The sequence below is a fragment of the Bombina bombina genome, chromosome 2, assembly GCF_027579735.1.
Source record: "Bombina bombina isolate aBomBom1 chromosome 2, aBomBom1.pri, whole genome shotgun sequence".
NCBI classification, from domain to species: domain Eukaryota; kingdom Metazoa; phylum Chordata; class Amphibia; order Anura; family Bombinatoridae; genus Bombina; species Bombina bombina.
In genome coordinates, this window is record NC_069500.1 from 410,345,117 (window position 1) to 410,367,088 (window position 21,972).

General features: G+C 41.8%; 1 protein-coding gene across 4 annotated transcripts in view; it reads left to right on the top strand.

Moving 5' to 3' along the window:
* Positions 1–21,972, top strand: part of ARVCF (ARVCF delta catenin family member) — a 929,071-nt gene that overhangs the window by 899,059 nt on the left and 8,040 nt on the right. For 3 of the 4 annotated variants that reach the window (XM_053701911.1, XM_053701909.1, XM_053701910.1), the window contains 7 exons: positions 1,991–2,118; positions 10,634–10,784; positions 12,218–12,410; positions 12,782–12,893; positions 19,214–19,304; positions 19,890–19,943; positions 20,757–20,848. In XM_053701911.1, the coding sequence (XP_053557886.1) occupies positions 1,991–2,118; positions 10,634–10,784; positions 12,218–12,410; positions 12,782–12,893; positions 19,214–19,304; positions 19,890–19,943; positions 20,757–20,848 (821 nt within the window). Of the gene's footprint in view, positions 1–1,990; positions 2,119–10,633; positions 10,785–12,217; positions 12,411–12,781; positions 12,894–19,213; positions 19,305–19,889; positions 19,944–20,756; positions 20,849–21,619; positions 21,736–21,972 lie in introns of all 4 variants that reach the window. The other variant, XM_053701912.1, reaches the window with a different exon arrangement.

The window sequence follows — 21,972 nt, forward strand, 5'->3', positions numbered from 1 at the left end:
GTGGATCGCTGATGTTTTGGGGATGTGTGAGCTACAAAGGCACAGGAGATTTGGTCAGAATTGATGGCAAGATGAATGCAGTATGTTATCAAAAAATGCTGGAGGAAAATTTGCATTCATCACCCCAGAAGCTGCGCATGGGAGGTACTTGGACATTCCAACATGGCAATGATCCTCAACAGAAGGCCAAGTCGACCTGTCATTGGCTACAGCAGAATAAATTGAAGGTTCTGGTGTGGCCATCTCGGTCTCCTGACCTCAATATCATTGAGCCACTCTGGGGAGATCTCAAAGGTGCAGTTTATGCAAGAGTAAACACAGTTGATTGGTAATAAATGGCTTCAGCCTAACACTAACCATGAGTGAAAGAAAAGTTTTTGTTACCATTCATAGTCTCTGAAAAATGGCCAAGAAATCATAAATTCTGCTAGGGTATGTAAACTTGTGAGCACAACTGTATTTATATATATATATGTGTGTGTGTGTGTGTGTATGTATGTGTATATGTATGTATATATGTCTGATCTTTCTTGATAGACCTCACTATGGTAACAGATGGGCAGCCAGATTTAACGCTTTTTTCAGCTACTGAGATGTTGTTAACATATCAGTGGCTCTTAGCCAAAGAATGTGGGGTCTGGGACTTTGAGTCCCAGTTAAGAGATACACTAACAATAGCAGTTTAAAAACAGCCTGCAGACAGAGTTAATGGGAACATAAATATAACTAATCCCCTCCCAAACTGTGTACGTGCCAAACAGTTGGGTTTGTAATCAGTGCAATGTGAATTCTGCGTCCATTTGTTGATATCCTGAATATGAGTGTTGAATCCCTTAACCTTTTCATGTGTAGTAATGTTTGATTTAGGGTACATACATTATTTATGAAGATAACAGAATTCTGAGCATTTCCCTGTAACAATGTATTTTATTGACATTTTCTTTTTATGCACCAAATTAATAGTATTTCTAATTAGTGGTTGTCCTGTTCACTAACGTTCAACAACTGTAATTAAGCAGTAATTGAATTAACCATACATATTTTGGTTTAGTTTACATTTGTTTTGGCATCATATTGTTTTTTTTCCCCCCTTTTCAATGTAGATGTAATATCCCACTTATATATTAAGTCTTATTTCTTTCACATTTCACTACTTTAATGTTTGATTCTGCATGAGAGAACTTTTATTAAGTAACCGTTTATTCAAACATTACAGAATCGTGCTGTGCTATATTTGTGTGAATAATAGGCCCTATTCCTGCATGGAGTTGGTATGCCACTGTTCATTGTATTGTCAGAACCCAATCAACACATGCATCTCCTGGGTGCGCTACCTCCTTGTCTTGTAGCCTAGATAAATGACTCCCATTAGTGTCAGGGTAGTGTTGCTTTTGGCTCTCACACGTTTTCTCCAGTTTGTTTTTTCGTCTTAACCTTTTCATACCTATAGATCTTTTTACAGGTTGTGCAAGTTTAGATTCTGCTGCCTATGTGGTGGAGCAGTGCAGCAGTTTTATTCTGGGTTATGTGATGGTCATAGGGCAGCTGCCATCCGCAGTGCTTTCAAGTGTTAGTCACACTGCTTGCACCACTTTCCTTGGCGGTGACCTTGAGTGGATTTTTAAAAGTTCCTCTACTGCCCTCATGTGGCTATATAGCATATTTTATCTGTGTTCAGAATTTTGTCATTTTAGCTGGTTTACCTTTCAGTTGTTTTTAATTTGAAAACAAAAAATTCAAGATGAGAACGTAGTGAAATTAGTTACCATTTAACTGCTCAGTCAGCATTTTTGTTTTCTAAAATCCTCAATGTTTTTAAATCTATAATTGCTCTGCATATTTATATACTATATAGTGAAAACTTTCCTCATTGGGCTTAAAGTCCAAAGCTTATAAATATGTGACTTGTTTTGTGATCACATTATGCAGTTTTTCACTATTTTTATTCTCCTTCAGAATCTGACACGTTTTTCTTTTCTTTCTTGCGCAGGATTCGAGCTCCTGTACCAACCAGAAGTGGTGCGTCTGTATCTATCCATTCTGACAGAGAGTCAAAACTTCAACACGTTAGAGGCAGCAGCAGGAGCCCTGCAAAACCTGAGTGCTGGCAACTGGACTGTAAGTGAGAAGTTGCTCCCTGTTAGTTAAATATATTAAAGGGACATGAAACCCAATATATACGTGTGTGTGTGTATATGTATGGATGTGTATATATATATATATATATTTCTTCTGTTATGTGTGATCAGTCCACGGGTCATCATTACTTCTGGGATATTATCTGCTCCCCTACAGGAAGTGCAAGAGGATTCACCCAGCAGAGTTGCTATATAGCTCCTCCCCTCTACGTCACCCCCAGTCATTCTCTTGCACCCAAAGACTAGATAGGAGGTGTGAGAGGACTATGGTGATTATACTTAGTTTTTATAACTTCAATCAAAAGTTTGTTATTTTACAATAGCACCGGAGCGTGTTATTACTTCTCTGGCAGAGTTTGAAGAAGAATCTACCAGAGTTTTTCTTATGATTTTAACCGGAGTAGTTAAGATCATATTGCTGTTTCTCGGCCATCTGAGGGAGGTAAAAGCTTCAGATCAGGGGACAGCGGGCAGTTGAATCTGCATTGAGGTATGTAGCAGTTTTTATTTTCTGAATGGAATTGATGAGAAAATCCTGCCATACCGTTATAATGACATGTATGTATACTCTACACTTCAGTATTCTGGGGATGGTATTTCACCGGAATTACTCTGTAAAAGTACATTAAACCTTTTAATAGGTATTTAATTCATGTTAAACGTTTTTGCTGGAATGTAGAATCGTTTGCATTTCTGAGGTACTGAGTGAATAAATATTTGGGCATTATTTTTCCACTTGGCAGTTTGCTTGTTTTGATTATGACAGTTTCGTTTCTCTCTCACTGCTGTGTGTGAGGGGGAGGGGTCGTTTTTGGCGCTCTTTGCTACGCATCAAAAATTTCCAGTCAGTTACTCTTGTATTTTCTGCATGATCCGGTTCATCTCTAACAGAACTCAGGGGTCTTCAAACTTCTTTGAAGGGAGGTAGATTCTCTCAGCAGAGCTGTGAGACTTATGTAGTGACTGTGTTTTAAAATTGCTCTGTGATTTTTATGTTTAAAATTTAATTAGTGTTACTTTACTAATGGGAACAAACCTTTGCTAACAAGTTGTGTTGTTTTTAAAGAGTGATGCTATAACTGTTTTTCAGTTCATTATTTCAACTGTCATTTAATCGTTTAGTGCTTCTTTGAGGCACAGTACGTTTTTGTTAAATAAGATTGTAACCAAGTTGCATGTTTATTGCTAGTGTGTTAAACATGTCTGATTCAGAGGAAGATACCTGTGTCATTTGTTCCAATGCCAAGGTGGAGCCCAATAGAAATTTATGTACTAACTGTATTGATGCTACTTTAAATAAAAGCCAATCTGTACAAATTGAACAAATTTCACCAAACAGCGAGGGGAGAGTTATGCCGTCTAACTCGCCTCACGTGTCAGTACCTGCGTCTCCCGCCCGGGAGGTGCGTGATATTATGGCGCCTAGTACATCTGGGCAGCCATTACAGATAACATTACAAGATATGGCTACTGTTATGACTGAAGTTTTGGCTAAGTTACCAGAACTAAGAGGCAAGCGTGATCACTCTGGGGTGAGAACAGAGTGCGCTGATAATTCTAGGGCCATGTCTGATACTGCGTCACAGCTTGCAGAGCATGAGGACGGAGAGCTTCATTCTGTAGGTGACGGTTCTGATCCAAGCAGATTGGATTCAGATATTTCAAATTTTAAATTTAAATTGGAAAACCTCCGTGTATTACTAGGGGAGGTCTTAGCGGCTCTTAACGATTGTAACACTGTTGCAATACCAGAGAAAATGTGTAGGTTGGATAAATACTTTGCGGTACCGGCGAGTACTGACGTTTTTCCTATACCTAAGAGATTAACTGAAATTGTTACTAAGGAGTGGGATAGACCCGGTGTGCCGTTCTCACCCCCTCCAATATTTAGAAAGATGTTTCCAATAGACGCCACCACACGGGACTTATGGCAAACGGTCCCTAAGGTGGAGGGAGCAGTTTCTACTTTAGCTAAGCGCACCACTATCCCGGTGGAGGATAGCTGTGCTTTTTCAGATCCTATGGATAAAAAATTAGAGGGTTACCTTAAGAAAATGTTTGTTCAACAAGGTTTTATATTGCAACCCCTTGCATGCATCGCGCCGATTACGGCTGCGGCAGCATTTTGGATTGAGTCTCTGGAAGAGAACCTTAGTTCAGCTACGCTGGACGACATTACGGACAGGCTTAGAGTCCTTAAACTAGCTAATTCATTCATTTCGGAGGCCGTAGTACATTTAACCAAACTTACGGCTAAGAATTCAGGATTCGCCATTCAGGCACGTAGGGCGCTGTGGCTAAAATCCTGGTCGGCTGATGTAACTTCTAAGTCCAAATTACTTAATATACCTTTCAAGGGGCAAACTTTATTTGGGCCCGGTTTGAAAGAAATTATCGCTGACATTACAGGAGGTAAGGGCCACGCTCTACCTCAAGACAAAGCCAAAGCTAAGGCTAGACAGTCTAATTTTCGTCCCTTTCGGAATTTCAAAGCGGGTGCAGTATCAACTTCCACTGCACCAAAACAGGAAGGAGCTGTTGCTCGTTACAGACAAGGCTGGAAACCTAACCAGTCCTGGAATAAGGGCAAGCAGGCCAGAAAACCTGCTGCTGCCCCTAAGACAGCATGAACCGAGGGCCCCCGATCCGGAACCGGATCTAGTGGGGGGCAGACTCTCTCTCTTCGCCCAGGCTTGGGCAAGAGATGTCCAGGATCCCTGGGCGCTAGAGATCATATCTCAGGGATACCTTCTAGACTTCAAATTATCTCCCCCAAGAGGGAGATTTCATCTGTCAAGGTTGTCAACAAACCAAATAAGGAAAGACGCGTTTCTACGCTGTGTACAAGATCTATTATTAATGGGAGTGATCCATCCGGTTCCGCGGTCGGAACAAGGACAAGGGTTTTACTCAAACCTGTTTGTGGTTCCCAAAAAAGAGGGAACTTTCAGGCCAATCTTGGATTTAAAGATCCTAAACAAATTCCTAAGAGTTCCATCGTTCAAAATGGAAACTATTCGGACAATCTTACCCATGATCCAAAAGGGTCAGTACATGACCACAGTGGATTTAAAGGATGCTTACCTTCACATACCGATTCACAAAGATCATTACCGGTATCTAAGGTTTGCCTTCTTAGACAGGCATTACCAGTTTGTAGCCCTTCCATTCGGATTGGCTACGGCTCCAAGAATCTTCACAAAGGTTCTGGGTGCCCTTCTAGCGGTTCTGAGACCGCGAGGAATTTCGGTAGCTCCGTACCTAGACGACATTTTGATACAAGCTTCAAGCTTTCAAACTGCCAAGTCTCATACAGAGTTAGTTCTGGCATTTCTAAGGTCGCATGGATGGAAAGTGAACGAAAAGAAGAGTTCTCTCTTGCCTCTCACAAGAGTTCCATTCTTGGGGACTCTTATAGATTCTGTAGAAATGAAGATTTATCTGACAGAAGACAGATTAACAAAGCTTCTAAATACATGCCGTGTCCTTCATTCCATTCAACTCCCGTCAGTAGCTCAATGCATGGAGGTGATCGGCTTAATGGTAGCAGCAATGGACATAGTACCCTTTGCACGCCTACATCTCAGACCGCTGCAATTGTGCATGCTGAGTCAGTGGAATGGGGATTACTCAGATTTGTCCCCTACTCTGAATCTGGATCAAGAGACCAGAAACTCTCTTCTATGGTGGCTTTCTCGGCCACATCTGTCCAGGGGGATGCCGTTCAGCAGGCCGGACTGGACAATTGTAACAACAGACGCCAGCCTTCTAGGTTGGGGCGCTGTCTGGAATTCTCTGAAGGCTCAGGGACAATGGAGTCAGGAGGAAAGTCTCCTGCCAATAAACATTCTGGAATTGAGAGCAGTTCTCAATGCCCTTCTAGCTTGGCCCCAGTTAAAGACTCGGGGGTTCATCAGGTTTCAGTCGGACAACATCACGACTGTAGCTTACATCAACCATCAGGGAGGGACAAGAAGCTCCCTAGCAATGATGGAAGTATCAAAGATTATTCGCTGGGCAGAGTCTCACTCTTGCCACCTGTCAGCAATCCACATCCCGGGAGTGGAGAACTGGGAGGCGGATTTCTTGAGTCGCCAGACTCTTCATCCGGGGGAGTGGGAACTTCATCCGGAGGTCTTTGCCCAAATACTTCGACGTTGGGGCAAACCAGAGATAGATCTCATGGCGTCTCGCCAGAACGCCAAACTTCCTCGCTACGGATCCAGATCCAGGGATCCGGGAGCGGTTCTGATAGATGCTTTGACAGCACCTTGGAACTTCAGGATGGCTTATGTGTTTCCACCCTTCCCGCTGCTTCCTCGATTGATTGCCAAAATCAAACAGGAGAGAGCATCAGTAATTCTAATAGCGCCTGCATGGCCGCGCAGGACTTGGTATGCAGATCTAGTGGACATGTCATCCTGTCCGCCTTGGTCTCTACCTCTAAGACAGGACCTTCTGATTCAGGGTCCATTCAAACATCAAAATCTAATTTCTCTGAAGCTGACTGCTTGGAAATTGAACGCTTGATTTTATCAAAACGTGGTTTTTCTGAGTCAGTTATTGATACCTTAATACAGGCTAGGAAGCCTGTTACCAGAAAGATTTACCATAAGATATGGCGCAAATACCTATACTGGTGTGAATCCAAAGATTACTCCTGGAGTAAGGTTAGGATTCCTAGGATATTGTCCTTTCTACAAGAAGGTTTAGAAAAGGGTTTATCGGCTAGCTCATTAAAGGGACAGATCTCAGCTCTGTCCATCTTGTTACACAGGCGTCTGTCAGAAAATTCAGACATCCAGGCCTTTTGTCAGGCTTTAGCTAGGATCAAGCCTGTGTTTAAAACTGTTGCTCCGCCATGGAGTTTAAACTTAGTTCTTAACGTTTTACAGGGTGTTCCGTTTGAACCCCTTCATTCCATTGATATAAAATTGTTATCTTGGAAAGTTCTATTTTTAATGGCTATTTCCTCGGCTCGAAGAGTCTCTGAGTTATCAGCCCTACATTGTGATTCTCCTTATCTGATCTTTCACTCAGACAAGGTAGTTCTGCGTACTAAACCTGGGTTCTTACCTAAGGTAGTCACTAACAGGAATATCAATCAAGAGATTGTTGTTCCATCCTTGTGTCCAAATCCTTCTTCAAAGAAGGAACGTCTTCTACACAATCTGGATGTAGTTCGTGCCCTCAAGTTCTACTTGCAGGCAACTAAAGATTTTCGCCAAACTTCTTCCCTGTTTGTCGTTTATTCTGGACAGAGGAGAGGTCAAAAAGCTTCTGCTACCTCTCTCTCTTTTTGGCTTCGTAGCATAATACGTTTAGCCTATGAGACTGCTGGACAGCAGCCTCCTGAAAGAATTACAGCTCATTCCACTAGAGCTGTGGCTTCCACTTGGGCCTTTAAGAATGAGGCCTCTGTTGAACAGATTTGCAAGGCTGCAACTTGGTCTTCGCTTCATACTTTTTCCAAATTTTACAAATTTGACACTTTTGCTTCTTCGGAGGCTATTTTTGGGAGAAAGGTTCTTCAGGCAGTGGTTCCTTCTGTATAATGAGCCTGCCTATCCCTCCCGTCATCCGTGTACTTTTGCTTTGGTATTGGTATCCCAGAAGTAATGATGACCCGTGGACTGATCACACATAACAGAAGAAAACATAATTTATGCTTACCTGATAAATTCCTTTCTTCTGTTGTGTGATCAGTCCACGGCCCGCCCTGTTTTTTAAGGCAGGTACATATTTTTTAAATTATAATTCAGTCACCACTACACCCTTGGCTTCTCCTTTCTCGTTGGTCTTTGGTCGAATGACTGGAGGTGACGTAGAGGGGAGGAGCTATATAGCAACTCTGCTGGGTGAATCCTCTTGCACTTCCTGTAGGGGAGCAGATAATATCCCAGAAGTAATGATGACCCGTGGACTGATCACACAACAGAAGAAAGGAATTTATCAGGTAAGCATAAATTATGTTTTATACTCACCGGCCACTTTATTAGGTACACCTGTTCAATTGTTTGGTAACGCAAATTGCTACTCAGCCAGTCACATGGCAGCAACTCAATGCATTTAGGCATCTAGACGTGATGAAGATGACTTGCTGAATTTCAAAACCAAGCATCAGAATGGGGAAGAAAGGGGATTTAAGTGACTTTGAACATGGCATGGTTGTTGGTGCCAGACGGGCTGGTCTGAGTATTTCAAAAACTGCTGATTAACTGGGATTTTCACGCACAACCATCTCTAGGGTTTACAAAGAATGGTCCTAAAAAGAGAAAATATCCACTGAGTGGCAGTTGTGTGGACGAAAATGCTTTGTTGATGTCAGAGGAGAATGGGCAGACTGGTTTGATATTATAGGCAACAGTAACTCAAATAACCACTCGTTACAACCAAGGTATGCAGAATACCATCTCTGAAAGCACAACACTTTGAACCTTGATGCAGATGGGCTACAGCAGCAGAAGACCACACTGGGTGCCACTTCTGTCAGCTAACAGGAAACTGAGGCTACAATTCGCACAGGCTCACCAAAATTGGACAATAGTAGATTGGAAAAATGTTGCCTGGTCTGATGAGTCTCGATTTCAGCTGCGACATTCAGATGGTAGGGTCAGTATTTGGCGTAAACATGAAAGCATGGATCGATCCTGCCTTATATCAACGGTTCAGGCTAGTGGTGGTGTAATGGTGTGGGGGATATTTTCTTGGCACACTTTGGGCCCCTTATTACCATTTGAGCACCGTTTAAATGCCACGGCCTACCTGAGTATTGTTGCTGACCATGTCCATCCCTTTATGACTACAGTGTACCCATCTTCTGATGGCTACTTCCAGCAGGATAATGCACCATGTTACAAAGCGCAAATCATCTCAAACTGGTTTCTCAAACATGACAATGAGCTCACACATGGCCTCCACAGTCACCAGATTTCCATCCAATAGAGCACCTTTGGGATGTGGTAGAATGGGAGATTCGTATCATGGATGTGCAGCTGACAAATCTGCAGCAACAGCGTGATGTTATCATGTCAATATGGACCAAAATCTCTTAGGAATGTTTCCAACACCTTGTTGAATCTATGCCATGAAGAATTAAGGCAGTTCTGAAGGCAAAAGGGGGTCCAACCCAGTACTAGCAAGGTGTACCTAATAAAGTGGCTGGTGAGTGTGTAGCCTCCAGCGAGCTCCCCGGTAGGGCACTGCCTTTCCTTAGGCTACCTAGGTATACTTTTCAACAAATGATTTTAATAGAACAAAGTAGAGCAAAGTAGATTTTAGAACAGAAGTTACTCAACATAGAATGTTGCCCTATCCCATCACATAGATAAAGGCATCTTCTTTACTGTCATACTGTTTTTGTTTGTCATACACTGGATAAATTGATTTTTTTTTTCCCTAAAAGGGACATGAAACCTCAATTTTTTTTCTTTCAGGATTCAGACAAATTCCTATTTACTTCAGATTTACTTTTTCCTAGTATTGCTGAAGTGATACCTAGATCTAGTGTGCACATTTCTGGAGCAGTACATGTAACACTGCTGCCACCTAGTGTTCTTGCAAATGTATTACATAGTTAAAATAAACTGCTGCCATACATTGCTCCAGTCATTTGCACGCTTTTCGACAAAGGATACCAAAAGAATGAAGTAAATGTGATTTTATATATATATTTATTTATTTAAAAAATGATGTAGGTTTTATGCCACTTAAACTGATATACTAATGGAAAAAATAAAATGCTCCAATTCTTTAGAACAAGAGTATAACATTTAGCTAAAGTCCCGCTAACTCATTGCTGCTTAAAAAGTACTACAAAATGATAATGCCAATTTAAATGCAAGAGAAGCAGATTCAAATGAAAGCATACGAATTCTGCACATATTTTCCACAGATGGAACTATGTTTAAAATGGATCCCTTAATTATGCAGATATGGAAATGCAACAATTAACCACTAAAAAGTGACATCTGAAAAGTTATAAAGCTCTTAAATATGAGGTTTAGGGGTAGATTTACCAAGCAGCGGATGCTGCTATCTAACCCCGTACTTTCCGGCTCTTCGGAAATGTAAATTAAGAAGCAGGCGACAGACAGCAATCAGCAGGATCGGATACAATCGGGTTGATTGACACCCCCTGCTAGCGGCCGATTGGCCGTGAATGTGCAGAGGGCGGTATTGCACAAGCATTTCACTAGAAATGCTTGTGCAATGATAAATGCTGACAGCGTATGCTGTCGGCATTTATTGATGTGCGGCGGACATGATCTGCTACAGCGGATCATGTCCGCACGCACATTGATAAATCTACCCCTTAGTCTTGTCTTGCAGCAACATCTATTATTTAAATACTTATAGAGAGACAAAGAGGACACAACATTGTGACTGTAATTCAGTTTTAAATGTAAGATTTTTTTTCTAATCTGTACAAAACATTAGCTGCGTCTCAGAATAGCATATTATACCCATTAATCTTGTCGTCATCTGCTTTTCAGTGGTCAACTTATATTCGTGCTACTGTGCGTAAGGAGAGGGGCCTACCTGTGCTTGTGGAGCTTCTCCAGTCAGATTCCGACAAAGTAGTGCGTGCTGTGGCTATCGCACTGAGAAATCTTTCCATGGACCGACGCAACAAGGACCTAATAGGTACGTGCTTATTAAAGGGACACTCAAAATTGTAATCAGATAGAGCAGGCAATTTTAAACAACTTTCCAACTTCCATTAGCTGAGTGTGCACTGTCTTTTTATATTTACACTTTTTGAGTCACCAGCTCCTACTGAGCATGTGCAAGGATTCAGACTATACGTACATGCATTTGTGATTGGCTGATTGCTGTCGCATAATACAGGAGCAGCGGAAATGGACATAATTTTGAAATTTGTTAGAAAAAAAAAATCTACTACTCACTTGTAGCTCAGACTAAGGGGGATATTTATCAAGCTCCGTATGGAGCTTGAGGCCCCTTGTTTCCGGTGAGCCTTCAGACTTGCCGGAAACAGATGTTATGAAGCAGCGGCCTAAAGACCGCTGCTCCATAACTTGTCCGCCTGCTCCGAGGAGATGGACAGAAAACAACCCAATCGAATACGATCGGGTTGATTGACACCCCATGCTAGCGGCCAATCTGGCCGCTAATCTGCAGGGGGCGGCATTGCACCAGCAGTTCACAAGAACTGCTGGTGCAATGATAAATGCCGACGGCGTATGCTGTCGGCATTAATATCGATGTGCAGCGGATATGATACGCTACTTCATATCATGTCCGCTCGCACATTGATAAATATACCCCAATATGCTATTGCATTGTCTTAATATGCTTTTGCTGATTACGCAAATCTACTGTATTTATTGGACCTATAATGTGACCAGAATAAGCTTTTTTGCAACCCAGGCAAAATATCTTAAACCAAACCTGGCAAGTTAAAGGGCCAGTCTACACCTTAGTCATGCTAAAGTCTTACCTTAGATTAAGCTGCAAATAGCCTCCTGCGCCCCTTTCTATATCATGCAGCAGGAACTGTAAAAAAAAAAGTTGTTTTAAAAAGAATATGGTTTCTGGCCACTATAAAATGGCTGCCAAACTCCTCCCACTGATGACATCACAATCCGAGCTGCATATGGTGTCCAATCACAAAAGCCTCAATAGTTGGATTCAGCATTCTGTCAATGCAGAGCTTAGCAGCTATTTTAAAGTAGCAAGAAAATATATTATTTTTAAAATAATGTTTTTACCGTCCCTGCTGCATGATATAGAAAGGGGCGCAGGAATCTATTTGCAGCTTAATCTAAGGTAAGACTTTAATATGACTAAAGTGTAGAATGTCCCTTTTAAGTCATTGCAGGAAATCCCATTAAGCTGCAAACCCTTGCTTCAGGCTTTCAGTTAAGATGAAAACACTTGTCATAGTGTAGCAAAGGGTTATAGAACAATCACCTAGGAATGTTTTAAGTCCTACATTTACAGTTATGTCTTCTGTACAGACTGAAATTTCAGTAATACTTTTCCCATTACTTTTTATAATGTAGCCATCAGTGGCCGATATAAGCTCAGTGAGTTAAACAGCAGCTCTTCTTTAGGTAACTACGCCATGGGGCAGCTAGTGCGTAACTTACCAGGTGGTCAGCAGCGTCCAGCCAAAAACCTGGAAGAAGATACAGTTGTAGCTGTGCTAAACACAATCCATGAAATTATCACAGACAGCTCTGAGAATGCAAGATCCCTGATCCAGACTCAGGGAATTGAGAAGCTCATCACCATAAATAAGTCAAGGTAACGTACTACATCTCTCTTTACATCTGTTTTAACATTGCTAGACTGTACTACTTTTAGTCTAACTCTGTTCTGAGTAACCTCTCTCTATTTAATGTCTCTTAAAAAGAACCATACACTTTCCTTTCACTTTCTTTCATGCTGACATAACCACCTCCTTTACAATTGCGTATCTTGCTGGTTTTACCTTTTGCGTTGCATTCTTACCTTAAGCTGAGTGTATGATCACACTGAAGTCTGTGCCCTGAAGTGTGCATCGTAATATCATTTGTATCTTCTACTGCATTTATGTGCCGGAAATGGCTGTCTTACTGCTCCAATGGTCTCTCCTGCATTTCAAGACACCACTAATTCCTTGCCTTTCCTTTTAGTCAGTCCCCAAGGGAAGTGAAGGCAGCGTCCCATGTCCTGCAGATGGTTTGGAGCTACAAGGATCTGCGGAGCACGCTACAAAAAGAAGGCTGGAACAAAGCACACTTCCAGGTAAGCTGTGAGGTGTTCCATATCGGATGTTGAAATGGCATATTTTAAAATGTCACTTGCCTTCGCTGTTTGGTGGCAGAGAGGACTACCAAGTGTTGCTTCTTTGCCACGGATTAACTAGTGGTTTATGGCAAGTTACTAAATATTGCCATTAGATTGACATTAAGTCTACATTTGAGATGGATGTTGACTGCAGTGTCACATTTTAAGGGTCAATAGTGCAACAATATTTTGATACTAAAAAGTGATCCTAGCTGTTCTAGGTTTTACTCTTTTTAAGAGTTCCTCTATAAATATTATTAATCATCATTTCTCCAACATTGGTGTGTCCGGTCCACGGCTTCATCCTTACTTGTGGGATATTCTCTTCCCCTACAGGAAATGGCAAAGAGAGCACCCAGCAAGAGCTGTCCATATAGCCCCCCCTCTGGCTCCTCCCCCCAGTCATTCTCTTTGCCGCTCTGAACAAGTAGCATCTCCACGGGGATGGTAAAAAGTATGTGGTGTGTGTTGTAGTTTTTTATTTCTTCTATCAAGAGTTTATTTTAAAATAGTGCCGGTTTGTACTATTTACTCTAAAACAGAAAATGAAGAAGATTTCTGTTAAAGAGGAATATGATTTTAGCAGTAGTAACTAAAATCTGTTGCTGTTCCCACGCAGGGCTGTTGAAACCAGAGAACTTCAGTTGGGGGGAACAGTTTGCAGGCTTATCTGCTGCAGGTATGATCAGTCATATTTCTAACAAGACATGTTAATACTAGAAGACTGTCAGTTTTCCCTTAAGGGGTAAGTAAGCCATTTTCTTAGACTCATAACAGATTAAGGCTTATTAATGGGCTCTATACTGGTTGACACTATTGTGGGCTAAATCGATTGATTTATTTCATATTTAGATGGCTTTTACAGTGTTCTGTGTAATTAAAAGCACTTTTGGGAACGTTTTTATTCGCCTGGCATTTAGTTGGACTACTATTTCAGTCAGAAAGGCCCCTTCACTCTGGTATGCAGAGGAAGGAGGCCCCGTTTTCGCACCTCAATTGCGCAGTTTACTTCCATGGCAGTGCATGCAGCTTCATGTGAGAGGTCCTGTGGCTACAAAAACAGACTCTGGAAGGTTTATTTCAGTGCTGAATAACTCTCAGGGAAGGTAAAAAGCCGCATCAAGGCTGTGGCAGTGATTGTAGTGTACTAAAATTGTTTAATTGAACAAATAGCTCCGGTTTGCTCATTTTAAGGGTTAAAGTCTTGAAACTTGGTGTGCAATACTTTCAAGGCATTCTGGGGTGAAAATTTTGTAAAAATCGGACATTGCCTTAATTGTTTTTCAACATATCAGAAATAAAGTGTGCCTGTTTATTATTTAAAGGGACAGTAACGCTTTTCTTTAAAAACGCTTTTATTGCATTATTTGCCTGCCAAATTCTGTCTAACATGTCCATACCTTCAGATGGCCTATGTTCTGTGTGTATGAAAGCCAAGGTGGTTCCCCCTATTAATGTATGTGCAAATTGTGTCATAGCGTCCAAACAAAGTATGGACAGTACTGCCACATTGAATAAGATTGCCCAAGATTATTCTTCTAATGAAGGTAGTGGGGATAGTTCCTCATCCTCTCCTTCTGTGTCAACACCAGTTTTGCCCGCGCAGGCGATACCTAGTACATCTAGCGCGCCAATGCTTGTTACTATGCAACAGTTAACAGCAGTAATGGATAATTCTATAGCAAATCTGTTATCCAAACTGCCGTCCTACCCTAGAAAGCGTGACAGCTCAGTTTTAAATACAGAAGATGAGCAGGTTGGCGCTGAGGACAATTTATCTGTTATACCCTCACATCAATCTGAATTGGCAGTGAGGGAGGGTCTGTCTGAGGGGGAAATTTCTGATTCAGGAAAAGTTTCTCAGCAGGCAGACACTGATGTCGTAACATTTAAATTTAAGTTAGAACATCTCCGCGCCCTGCTTAAGGAGGTCCTAACTACTCTTGATGACTGTGATTCTTTGGTAATTCCAGAGAAATTGTGCAAGATGGATAAATTCTTAGAGGTCCCAGTGCACGCTGATGCCTTTCCGATACCCAAGCGGGTGGCGGACATAGTGACTAAGGAGTGGGAAAAGCCAGGTATACCTTTTGTTCCACCTCCTATATTCAAGAAAATGTTCCCCATTGTTGACCCGAGAAGGGACGCATGGCAAACGGTTCCTAAGGTTGAGGGGGCAGTGTCAACGTTAGCTAAGCGCACAACTATTCCTATTGAGGACAGTTGCGCTTTTAAAGATCCTATGGATAAAAAATTGGAAGGATTGCTAAAAAAGATATTTGTTCAACAAGGTTTCCTTCTTCAACCAATCTCGTGCATTATTCCTGTCACCACAGCAGCATATTTTTGGTTCGAGGAACTAGAAAATTCGCTCCAAAAAGAGACTCCATATGATGAAGTCATGGACAGAATTCACGCACTAAAGTTGGCTAATTCCTTTATTTTGGATGCCGCTTTCCAATTGGCTAAGTTAGCGGCGAAAAATTCAGGTTTTGCAATAGTGGCGCGCAGAGCGCTTTGGCTAAAATCCTGGTCGGCGGATGTGTCGTCCAAGAATAAATTGCTTAATATTCCTTTCAAGGGTAAGACCCTTTTCGGGCCGGAATGGAAAGAAATTATTTCAGATATTACTGGTGGAAAGGGACATGCCCTCCCACAGGATAGGCCTTTCAAGGCTAAGAACAAATCTAATTTTCGTTCCTTTCGCAATTTCAGGAACGGACCGAATCCTAACTCTGCGGCCTCCAGACAAGAAGGCAACTCTTCCCAGCCTAAACCAGCATGGAAACCATTGCAAGGCTGGAACAAGGGTAAACAGGCCAAGAAGCCTGCTGCTGCTACCAAGACAGCATGAAGGGGTAGCCCCCGATCCGGGACCGGATCTAGTAGGGGGCAGACTTTCTCTCTTCGCTCAGGCGTTCCGGATCCCTGGGCACTAGAAATAGTCTCTCAGGGGTATCTTCTAGAGTTCAAGGAACTTCCTCCAAGGGGAAGGTTCCACATGTCTCCCTTATCTTCAGACCAGATAAAGAGACAGGCATTCTTACATTGCGTAGGAGACCTATTAAAAATGGGAGTGATAAACCCAGTTCCAACAGCGGAACAAGGTCTGGGTTTTTACTCAAACCTGTTTGTAGTTCCCAAAAAAGAGGGAACTTTCAGGCCAATTCTGGATCTAAAAATTCTAAACAAATTCCTCAGAGTTCCATCATTCAAAATGGAAACCATTCGGACAATTTTACCAACAATCCAGGAGGGTCAATATATGACTACCGTGGACTTAAAGGATGCGTACCTGCATACTCCTATCCACAAAGATCATCATCAGTTCCTGAGGTTCGCCTTTATGGACAAACATTACCAGTTTGTGGCTCTTCCGTTCGGTTTAGCCACTGCTCCCAGAATCTTCACAAAGGTGCTAGGGTCCCTTCTAGCGGTTCTACGACCGAGGGGCATTGCTGTAGCACCTTATCTAGACGACATTCTAATCCAAGCGTCGTCTCTTTCCAAAGCAAAGGCTCATACAGACATTGTTCTAGCCTTTCTCAGATCTCACGGGTGGAAGGTGAACGTAGAAAAGAGTTCCCTGTCCCCGTCAACAAGAGTTCCCTTTTTGGGAACAATAATAGATTCTTTAGAAATGAAGATCTTCCTGACAGAGGTCAGAAAGTTAAAGCTTCTAAACGCTTGTCAAGTTCTTCACTCTATTCTTCAGCCTTCCATAGCTCAGTGCATGGAAGTAGTAGGATTGATGGTTGCAGCAATGGACATAGTTCCTTTTGCTCAAATTCATCTAAGACCATTACAACTGTGCATGCTCAATCAGTGGAATGGGGACTATGCAGACTTGTCTCCCCAGATTCAAGTAGACCAGGTAACCAGGGATTCTCTCCGCTGGTGGTTGTCTCACGATCACCTGTCTCAGGGAATGAGTTTCCGCAGACCAGAGTGGGTCATTGTCACGACCGACGCCAGTCTTTTAGGCTGGGGTGCGGTCTGGGACTCTCTGAAAGCTCAAGGTCTATGGTCTCGAGAAGAGTCTCTTCTTCCGATAAACATTTTAGAACTGAGAGCGATATTCAATGCGCTCCTGGCGTGGCCTCACCTAGCAAAGGCCAAATTCATAAGGTTCCAGTCGGACAATATGACGACTGTAGCGTACATCAATCATCAGGGGGGAACAAAGAGTTCCTTAGCGATGAGAGAGGTATCCAAGATCATCAAATGGGCGGAGGATCACTCCTGCCACCTATCTGCAATTCACATCCCAGGAGTGGACAACTGGGAGGCGGATTATTTGAGTCGTCAGACTTTTCATCCGGGGCAGTGGGAACTCCACCCTGAGGTTTTTGCCCAGTTAACTCAACTATGGGGCATTCCAGATATGGATCTGATGGTTTCTCGCCAGAACGCCAAGGTTCCTCGATACGGGTCCAGATCCAGGGATCCCAAGGCGACACTGGTGGATGCATTAGTGGCGCCTTGGTCGTTCAACCTAGCTTATGTATTTCCACTGTTCCCTCTCCTTCCCAGGCTTGTAGCCAGGATCAAACAGGAACAGGCCTCTGTGATTCTAATAGCCCCTGCATGGCCACGCAGGACTTGGTATGCAGACCTGGTGAATGTTATCGGCTCCACCATGGAAGCTACCTTTGAGGCAGGATCTTCTAGTACAAGGTCCGTTCGAACATCCAAATCTAGTCTCTCTCCAACTGACTGCTTGATTCTATCTAAGCGTGGGTTTTCAGATTCAGTCATAGATACTCTGGTTCAAGCCAGAAAACCTGTAACTAGGAAGATTTACCATAAGATATGGCAAAAATATATCCGTTGGTGTGAATCCAAGGGATTCCCTTGGAGTAAAATTAAAATTCCTAGGATACTTTCCTTTCTCCAAGAAGGTCTGGATAAAGGTTTGTCAGCTAGTTCCTTAAAAGGACAGATATCTGCTCTGTCTGTTTGGTTACACAAACGTCTGGCAGCAGTGCCAGATGTACAGGCGTTTGTACAGGTGTTAGTTAGAATCAAGCCTGTTTACAGACCCATGACTCCTCCTTGGAGTCTAAATTTAGTTCTTTCAGTTCTTCAGGGGGTTCCGTTTGAACCCATGCATTCCATAGATATTAAGTTACTATCTTGGAAAGTTCTGTTTTTGGTTGCCATTTCTTCTGCTAGAAGAGTTTCTGAATTATCTGCTTTGCAGTGTACTTCTCCCTATCTGGTATTCCATACAGATAAGGTAGTTTTACGTACCAAGCCTGGTTTTCTTCCAAAGGTCGTTTCCAACAGGAATATTAACCAGGAAATTATTGTTCCTTCTCTGTGTCCGAATCCAGTTTCAAAGAAGGAACGCTTGTTACACAATCTAGATGTGGTCCGTGCTTTAAAGTTCTATTTAGAAGCAACAAAGGATTTCAGACAGACATCATCCTTGTTTGTTGTGTATTCTGGTAAGAGGAGAGGGCAGAAAGCTACTGCTACCTCTCTTTCTTTTTGGCTGAAAAGCATCATTCGATTGGCTTATGAGACTGCCGGACGGCAGCCTCCTGAACGAATTACAGCTCACTCTACTAGAGCTGTGGCTTCCACATGGGCCTTCAAGAACGAGGCTTCTGTTGATCAGATCTGTAAGGCAGCGACTTGGTCTTCTCTGCATACTTTTGCCAAATTTTACAAATTCGATACTTATACTTCTTCGGAGGCTGTTTTTGGGAGAAAGGTTTTGCAAGCCGTGGTGCCTTCCGTTTAGGTAACCTGGTTTGCTCCCTCCCTTCATCCGTGTCCTAAAGCTTTGGTATTGGTTCCCACAAGTAAGGATGAAGCCGTAGACCGGACACACCAATGTTGGAGAAAACAGAATTTATGTTTACCTGATAAATTTCTTTCTCCAACGGTGTGTCCGGTCCACGGCCCGCCCTGGTTTTTAATCAGGTTTGAAAAATTTCTTTCTTTATACACTAGTCACCACGGCACCCTATGGTTTCTCCTTTTTCTCCTAACAGTCGGTCGAATGACTGGGGAGCGGAGCCAGAGGGGGGGCTATATGGACAGCTCTTGCTGGGTGCTCTCTTTGCCATTTCCTGTAGGGGAAGAGAATATCCCACAAGTAAGGATGAAGCCGTGGACCGGACACACCGTTGGAGAAAGAAATTTATCAGGTAAACATAAATTCTGTTTTTCTTTCATATTATACATTTTCTATTTCAGATTGAATTCTGTGCCATACAGCTCCTTTAATGTTAATGTTTATTTTTATGCTGTATGCTTCTTGTTTGTAGTCTGCTGTATCAACACTACCAAAAGGTTCAAAGGGTAATGGGAAATCCGGTTTTGATGACAGCACGCTCCCTCTGGTGGATAAAAGCCAAGGTAAGACCAGATGGGGCAGTTTCATGGTGGTGTGTTTATTCCCCCATTATCTCAGCTAGATCACTTTCATTATAAGCCATGCATTACAGTACTTATAAGCCATGCATTACATACATTTACTTGTATATTTTGCTCTGTGCAAAATGTGCTTTTGCCCTGGTCAGCCATAGTGTTTGTGCCGTACCAAAATCCTACAGACCATGAGTCCTTTTTTTAATACATTCCAAATACATTATTCAGACCAGCACAATATGAAACAAGAGAAGATATGGACAAAATGAGAAGGGAGGCAATGGAAAATGCAGTAAAAAATGGGTGCAAAGGATAGGAAAAGGACTAATATAGTTGTGCAATAGAATTAGTTTAGCAAACATACTCCCTTAATGAGTTGTATAGTTATGATTTATACCATGTGTCTCCAGTGATGATAGGCTAAAGTGAGTCGCAAAATCATAGTAATGTTTACTTATCACCCATGGATCTCCTACTTTATGGACACTTCTGTGTGACCAGTAATACATTGTTGCCCATTTCATCTTTGTGTGAAGTTCACTTAAACTGCTTAACTAAATCTGTTTGTTTTAGCAAACAAGAAATCTGGAAGCCGTGACATGATTCCCATGGGTGAACTTGGCCCTGGTAAGCATCTCTTGCAATAAGCTGCAGGTTCCTCACACTTACACAGTGAATAGATTTTTATCAACCCAAACCTAATGGGTTATCTGAAAACCACATTGTGATGTCCTCATTGCAGGTTGGAACCTTTTTGATTTAGCAGGATTCTGAAGGCAGATTGCATTAATTAAAATTGAACCTTTAAAGGGACAGTCTAGGCCAAAATAAACTTTCATGATTCAGATAGAGCATGTAATTTTAAACAATTTTCCAATTTACTTTTATCACCAATTTTGCTTTGTTCTCTTGGTATTCTTAGTTGAAAGCTTAACCTAGGAGGTTCATATGCTAATTTCTTAGACCTTGAAGCCCACCTCTTTCAGATTGCATTTTAACAGTTTTTCACCACTAGAGGGTATTAGTTCACGTATTTCATATAGATAACACTGTGCTCGTGCACGAGACGTTATCTGGGAGCAGGCACTGATTGGCTAGACTGCAAGTCTGTCAAAAGAACTGAAAAAGGGGCAGTTTGCAGAGGCTTAGATACAAGATAATCACAGAGGTTAAAAGTTTATTATTATAACTGTGTTGGTTATGCAAAACTGGGAAATGGGTAATAAAGGGATTATGTATCTTTTAAAACAATAAAAATTCTGGTGTAGACTGTCCCTTTAATCTTACTTTAAAATGTTCCAGTGTTTAAAGAATTGACTTGAAAGAGAGGCTTTTTAAGTAGATTATTGTTACCAAAACAATTCTTTGAGGGGTTTTTTTGGGGGTGGAGGTGGGGTGGTATGTGAAATCTAAGAGCTGACATCAAGTTTTTATTCTAAGATGGGTACTCCACCATTGATCACCGAGACAAGGAACGTAAATACAGATCCAATGAAAACATGGGGGATACTTCTGAGAAGGAACCTTTAAAGGTAAATATTGTAGTGAAATGAGTGTTAAATCTCTTGTGAAATCACTTGTTAAAGATGATTGGAGGAGCTTTTTTTTTTTCTTCTTTCATGATTCAGATAGCACATGCAATTGTAAACAACTTTCTAATTTACTCCTTTACTATCTTTATTTGAAAAGCAGGAATCTAAGCTTAGGAGCCAGCCCGTTTTTGGTTCAGCACCTGGGTAACGCCTGCTGATTGTTAGCTAAATGTAACCACAAATCAGAAAGCGCTATCCAGGGTGCTGAACCTAAAATGTGCTGGCTCCTAAGCTTTTCATTTCCGCTTTTTCAAATAAAGATACCAAGATAACGAAGAAAAAGGAGTACATTAAAAAGTTGCATAAAATTGCATGCTCTTTCTGAATTATAAAAGAAAATAATTGGGTTTAGTATTCCGTTAATGCATTCAGTTTAAATGGAGATTAAAAGTTAACTGGTAATAGCCTTACAATTTTACAGATACTTTGTTACAAATGATAGTCGCATCTCATTACTAATGTGTACATTTTTTTGTCCTAGCAGCATCTGGAAATATTTGGGTAGCTTGTTTTACCTGACTTTATATAGCAATGCATATTTCACTTGAGTTTGTTTTTAGAATGTTGCTCACGGACTGGCGTGTTTTGTGATGCTCTACTAAGTCTTCACTGTACAAACTAATACCTCTTCTTTCTGCTCTCACCTGTCTTCTACATCTGGGCAATAATCTGTTTTGCTCTCTCTCCTCTCCTTTTCTGCTGCCGCTGCAGAATGACTCAAATAAGAAACACATAACCCGGAGCAACAGGCCTACTGTGAATCTGGTGGACGCACGTGACACTAAACCCCAGCCTGTTGACTCCTGGGTCTAATAATTGCATGCATGGTAGGTCATTCTATGTGGGATCCTGGTGATTAACCTTTTTCTGCTGGCAGTACAGCGATATTACTTTCAGCAGAAAGAGGGTGGTTACCTAGAGGGTGCATGGCCATTTTGTCTTTTACTAGCACAGGGAGGCTTTTTAGCTGAAATTTGCACTGGCTTTTTTCCCCCTACTTTATCTGGTAACACGAATTAATCAAATCCTCCTTTTAATATCTTAAGTTTAGTTGTCTGTTTCAC